At 34.3% G+C, this 6315-nt stretch overlaps 1 protein-coding gene across 1 annotated transcript; it reads right to left on the reverse strand.

Annotated features, from left to right (window-relative positions):
- Positions 1-421: 421 nt before the first annotated feature.
- LOC106134335 (uncharacterized) lies at positions 422-5566 on the reverse strand. Its single transcript, XM_013334354.2, has 3 exons — positions 5410-5566; positions 2067-2276; positions 422-1282 (listed from the first exon to the last, which is right to left on the reverse strand). The coding sequence occupies exons 1-3, from the start codon at positions 5531-5533 to the stop codon at positions 1071-1073; spliced, it is 546 nt and encodes a 181-aa protein (XP_013189808.1). The 5' UTR covers positions 5534-5566; the 3' UTR covers positions 422-1070.
- Between the last annotated feature and the right edge of the window lie 749 nt (positions 5567-6315).

Genomic DNA, 6315 nt, shown 5'->3' on the forward strand with positions numbered 1-6315 from the left:
TTAATTTACAACGGAGTACTTACTTCATATTAAGCACTTTTTTCATAATAAAAAAACGAAGTCATTAGTTGAGTTGCATTTTTTATAGTAATTAATGCTATTATCTATTATAATTTTATTCAAAGTGATGATTTTCTTAAAAGAACATTCCACTAGCGTCCCAGTAAGCATTTTTTGTAGGAACTAACATTTTTATGTTGTATTTTATAACGTTCTTAACAAGAAAGACAAAAGTTTATTTATAAGAGTAATTTTTTTTTGTTTTGCGTGTTGTATTGTTTTGTTTATAACTGAAAATTTTATATTTGATCACAACATTGTTTTACGAAATTGTATAATTTTAAATAGGGTAAAAGCTTCGTTAAAAATATAATTTTGAATTGAAGGCAGTATTTCACTTTTACATTTTTGGTAAAACTAAATTGAGTATTGTATGTATGTTGTTAATACTTTAATATGTACTTTTGTATGTGATGTTTATTTCAGGGCGGTCTGAGGTTACTCGTACCTAATGTATTTGTATGTACAATGATAAATGGCACTTTATACTGACTGAACATTGTCCAATACAAAACTTATAAGTGGGAATGTCAGAGCTTCAATGAATATCTTTTCCTTTTAAAAAGTAACATTTGGTTGTGACAAGAAAGATAAATGTAGGTATGTATTTGAAGCAGTTTTTATTTAAGTGGCATGAAAGCAATAAAACAATTTTTTTACAAGAATTGTTGTTTAATTTTAAAAGTTGTATAAAAGCTATGGTCTATAAAAGTAAGAAATTGTATTGGTTAATTGTTTAATAGTTCCCCAATTAAAATAAGTGGGTAGCTCATAAAACAGACAGAAACTTGAATATCATTGTAAATAGCATCTCCACCATAAAAGTATAAACTTAGCAGATGTCAATCAGGAATCTCAAGAATCAATCTTATTACAAGGAATATGAAGTGCATAAATTAAATCTGGTATAATTAAATATATATCAATATATTCTTACTACATTATAGGAAAATACAAATACAAGTCTCTAAGACTTTATTCTTTTCATCGGTTGGCAGGAAATATCAATTTCATCTGAAAATGAAGTACAGTATGGAAATGCTCAAAATTACAGAAAACACCACCTGTAGACGCCCTGCGGAGTTGCAGTTGTTTCGGTTGCAGATATAACAGCGAGCGTCGCTGTGGCCTCTGGCTCTTTCTACTGACTCGAGGCCGACGCATACTGAGTCTGCCTGCTGCTTGGGCACACAGCCTCTAAGGATGTCCACTGTGTTACCAACTGAAAGTTAAGAAAGTTCTCTTATGTTCATTGACACCGAAATACTATATGAAAAAGACTCATAAGTTGGGTTTGCATACCAACAAGCTCTTTGAGAAAACTGCGTGATATTTTAAACTAGGTACTTCTTTTTCTCGTGCGTCGAAAACCTTGATCAAGAGACAAAGTTATCTGACGATTACGTAATAAAGCGCAGACTGAAAATGCTAGAAATGAGAACGCCATTTATCGGTGTTCCATTAAATTGTCAGAGAATAGAAAACCAATGTCACTGGTAGACGATTCCGGCGAGTATATCAAATCAATCAATGTAAATGAGCCCTTAGAATACGAGTTCATTGATAGCTTTCTAATGGACGTGAATGATGCTGCGCTATCTAGCTCGATTTACTGGTGAAGTGAGTCTAATGCGCAGTTTTCCATAAAACTCATTTTCTCATATACTCGCCTAACGATGGTGCCCACTTTTACGCCTATCTAAGCCATTATTAGTGGGTAGAAAACGTAGAATGTATAAAGTGTTTATTGCACGTTACTACGATCACAAGATTGAGCTAGCCCTAGTCTACCTAGCTTAAAAAGAGCGAATTTCATGAGGGTCGTAATTTGGCTTCGTTACTTTCATAAAACGAGCGGTTAAATAATCCATCCCTTGAATCCTTTTCACAGTGGATTTAGAAAAGAAACTGTTAAAAGATATTTTTATTATTATTGAACAGATTTCGCCTTTCTACTGTACTCAAGTAATGAAAGCAAATAAGTACCTAATTCATTTTTATCTTACATGTTTTATCATCTGGCGTAGCTATGAACTTTAAGCAGCGGTACTCTATAGGCACCCTGGAGCCAGTGGACGGGGGCGGATGTCCGTGGTTGTAGATCCATTCGGGGGTCACCCAGTTGGAAGGGTGACATTCTTTGGGTGAACCAGGATTGTATACCTCCTCAGGCCGGCAGCCGAGGCATTGTTTGAAGAAACAGCTTTCTGGAACCACTGGAAAGAGCGGAGATTTTTTTAATATATATGGAATGAACTCATACATGATTGAGTTAGCCCCAAAGTAAGTTGGAAACTTTGTTATGGGATAGATATGGGACATGACGCAACAATTCAAGTATTTTTTTTTTATTATTAGTTGTCAATTAACTCCTTTTCACTTTTTTGATTGATACGTTAAGATTCATACCTCCATAATGTCATTATTAAGATATTCCTCAATTTGTTTGCCAACTATTTGCCAAGCCTTGGGAAGGTTGTTAAGTTATATGCTCCATTCCTGCGAGTAATTTTAAGACAATTGTACCTACCCGTAGTTGGCAAATAAATGAATATGAATCTTTTTATGGGACGTACTTTTTATAGTAGGGACACACACTTGAAAGACTCTAATTTGATCAATCTAAGTAAGATTCTCCCCTTTCTCTTTGTACTCTCTATATCACTACAAAATTTATATTTTACTCACATTTTTGTACATATTGTCTTTATAAGCAATTAACCATACAGCAGGAATAGGTATGTTAACTTTATCATCTGTTACTGGATCTCACAATATATATAAATTAATTGGTTCGGCCTAAATTAAATTGGCGCCGAAAAAGAAAATCGCGCGTGAGATCTCGATTTCTCTCGCCGTGAAATATTCTCTGCGTGAACTCTTTTAATTAAGAGCTACTTTAATGATATGGAAGGGGCCGGGATATCAGTGGAACAGGAAACATACGTGCGAATCACAATCAAGTACTGTTATTCGATAAAGAGGAACGAATCTGATTGTATGAATCTCTTTATATAAAATGAAAAAAAAAAAAAAAACTTCTGGAGTGTTTTCATAAGCATCATCCTGCCGACAATGAAGTAAGCAGAGTTAGAACAACAAAAACGTCTATCGATTAATTAAATACTTATTCAAAGACGACCGAAAACAGAACCACAAAGAAATAAATGGCCTTCAATCTTTAGTTTCGAACTGCTGGCTAAATCAAACGGTGAAACATAACTTATCTAATTAATAACGTAGCTTTACCTTAGTCATACTATTTGCAAAATTATGCACGGCTTTCGATAGTCAGTGTCTTGTAATGACTGCTCTACTCCACGTTTGTTTTAACCGCTGCCAATCATGTCATTTTCTCGCGTTTCGCGCCATTTTACTGGCCGTCCGCGTATGCGTACGCGCAATTATTGAAAACGAGAGAATCCGCTCTCGATGCAACGGCGTGCCGACACGCATTGAACCCGATCGTACTTTCTTTCGATTTTATTTTTAAGTGCAACTTATCATCTTCCGTTATTTGTCAAGCCGCTTTGATGAGTGCGCATTAAGTCTGTTCGCACCCCGTGATTTCATAAATAGCATTTTAAATTAGTGTTGTTTTACTGTAAGAATTCTTGTTGTTAGTATTTATTGCAATATCGCAAAGATATAATATAATGGAAATAAAACTTACCATGTTTAAGTAAGTGAGTAGGTATGGTAGGTATGCATATCGTACTATACCAAAATATCATTTAGCCCAACCGTTGTTACATGAAGATCTTTGTAATGTTTTTTAATTATGTGAGAAAATGAAAATATTTCGTTTCAGAATGTTGACAGGTACCTATATGAATAATAAATACCTGTGCTAATTCTTACATGAAGAAAATGGTAGGCACGTAAATCGTTGTAGTTATGACGTATCAACTCAATAGGGAACATCTGACTGACCCAAAAAAATTATTTTATACGTATTTTTGTGACCCTACTGCATGGATGAACCCCTATGAACAATCACTGTTGATTTCCGATTTCGTTGAAATAATGAAGATTGCCAAAGAAGAAACTTAAAAAAAAACTAGATGTTTTGCCGATACCTTAGGTAACTGGTGGTCTCAGGTCTCAACCGGCGATGCGTAAAGCGATCGACCACTGAGAAAGTGCGTGATGGGCGGGTGACATAATTGTTCGTACTTAGTTGGTCTTGTCGGAACGCTCGTTGTAATTTTATACCTAGCTGTTTTTGTATCGACAAAGCAGCAAATAAACAATTTCACTAATTGGAAAGAAGTTAAAACTATAGGTAGATTTGTACCTTTGGGCAAACTGGAAAAACAAATGTCGAAAAGCGGGCCCGAGGCCCTGAAGCATAGTAGTGAAGGGCCCCTGGAAACACGGAAATATGGACGAGAATAAATAGGTATAGATAATAATATTTGCCTTTTTACATGACGTTTCATGAACCGTTTATGTTTGACAGCTTATCTACATTATTTTCGCAAGGAAAACATTAAACGTTTATTATATTACTGCAATATTTTATGAAAAATATCTAAACAAGATACAGATTTAATTGTTTAATTAAAACGTCATATCTACAAACCTCACGTGCTAAAGATAAAGTTATCCTATGTAATGATGTTTCAGAATAAATTGCCTATTTCTTGTAAATATTGAATAATATTTTCTTAGGCACTTTATCTGTAATCTTACTGCAGTAGTAAACACACAGTTTAAGCGTATGTTAATGTTCTGCATCCAGTTTTATCGGAGTATCAACACTAGATAACATCATGGGCACAGCACAATGGTGACCCAAATTCATAGTGTGATGAACAACACGAAACGTCGCCTACGTGTGTTGTCGTGACATACCTACCAATGACAATGTAAATACAATTGTCAACAGTGGAATAAATAAATATTTATCCGGAGGCAGCTGATCTGAGATGAGTCGGGCGCCATTGTGTTAAAGTAGTAGTGCGCGGGCGACCGGTCTCGTTGCCCATTCATACGCTGAATTTGTAATAACTAAGTGACGTAACCATTTTATTAACCTGAGAGAATGCATTGAAACGATACGTTGCGGTGATAAAAGTATGCCTGTTTTTCGAAAAACAGAAACAAAGAAAGAATCCGAAAACATGCGTGCAAACTACTTATTTGTGTAAATAACAAACAAGAATGATTAGTCAAAATTACTGCCGCATACCTACTAAAAGTGTGAAACCCGTCCGAATAAACAAATCTTAACAGTGTAAATTATTGTATTTAATGGATAGTAACAGTGATTTAGTAAAATGAACGGATAATATCTAAAAAAAACTAGGATTACTTTCACTATACAACTAAAAGACAGTAGCTTACCATAGGGCAATAAAACCGCAGCACTAAAAATATACACTAACATTTCAGAGTTCCAATAATAACATTTCATACGAGTACCGCGGGCAAATGCTTTTATCATACTAATCTGAGGTGAAATCGCCATTATCTTTGTGTTATCAATGGGCAGTAAATTAATTTGACGTTTCGAGTGGAAAACAAAACTCTAACGGGTGTAATTTTAGGGAGTTCACAAAAATAAACGCTGATTCTTTCACTATTAGTCATATTGGATCAGAATATTTTGGCACGGATTTTTCCATCAGCAATAGTAGATGGGATTCCTAAATTTACGACTGCAGTTGGCTACGGAAACGCAATCAGCATATCTGCTGTTTTAATGGTAAACTGTAATCTTCTACGAACTAGTGTTTCTGTTTATTTTCACAAAAAATGAGCCACGGGAAGAACTACCTATATGCATTTAATGCAACGCGAAAATTTAAATAAAGCCACCTTTGGTTCAGTATATGAACATAAATTATTTGACAATATTTAACTTATAACTTACGTAAAAAATCGGCTAAAGATTACGTTAGATAGGTACTTAATTTAAATGACTGTAGTTTTTGATCGATTTCACGTGGGTTGGGTGATAAATACTGGATTACGTTAATTAAAAGCACGATCGATAACTTCACTGTTCTTATAACCATAATTTTGGTTCGATTAATCGTTTATTTTTAATAGTTATACTTTGTAAATGTCACGGAAATAATAAAATTATTTAGATTTTCTTTAATCAAATTAAATGTGGAAAAAGACATTGTGTGTGCCAAGTTCTTCTCTTCCTAGTAGTTTGTGAAAGTAAAATCAAAGGAAAGGTTGTTAAACTTATGGGATAAGTACATACTTTTTTTACTGACGAGACTATTTCTAAATCTAAAT

Source organism: Amyelois transitella, chromosome 17 (assembly GCF_032362555.1).
Source record: "Amyelois transitella isolate CPQ chromosome 17, ilAmyTran1.1, whole genome shotgun sequence".
NCBI classification, from domain to species: Eukaryota; Metazoa; Arthropoda; class Insecta; order Lepidoptera; family Pyralidae; genus Amyelois; species Amyelois transitella.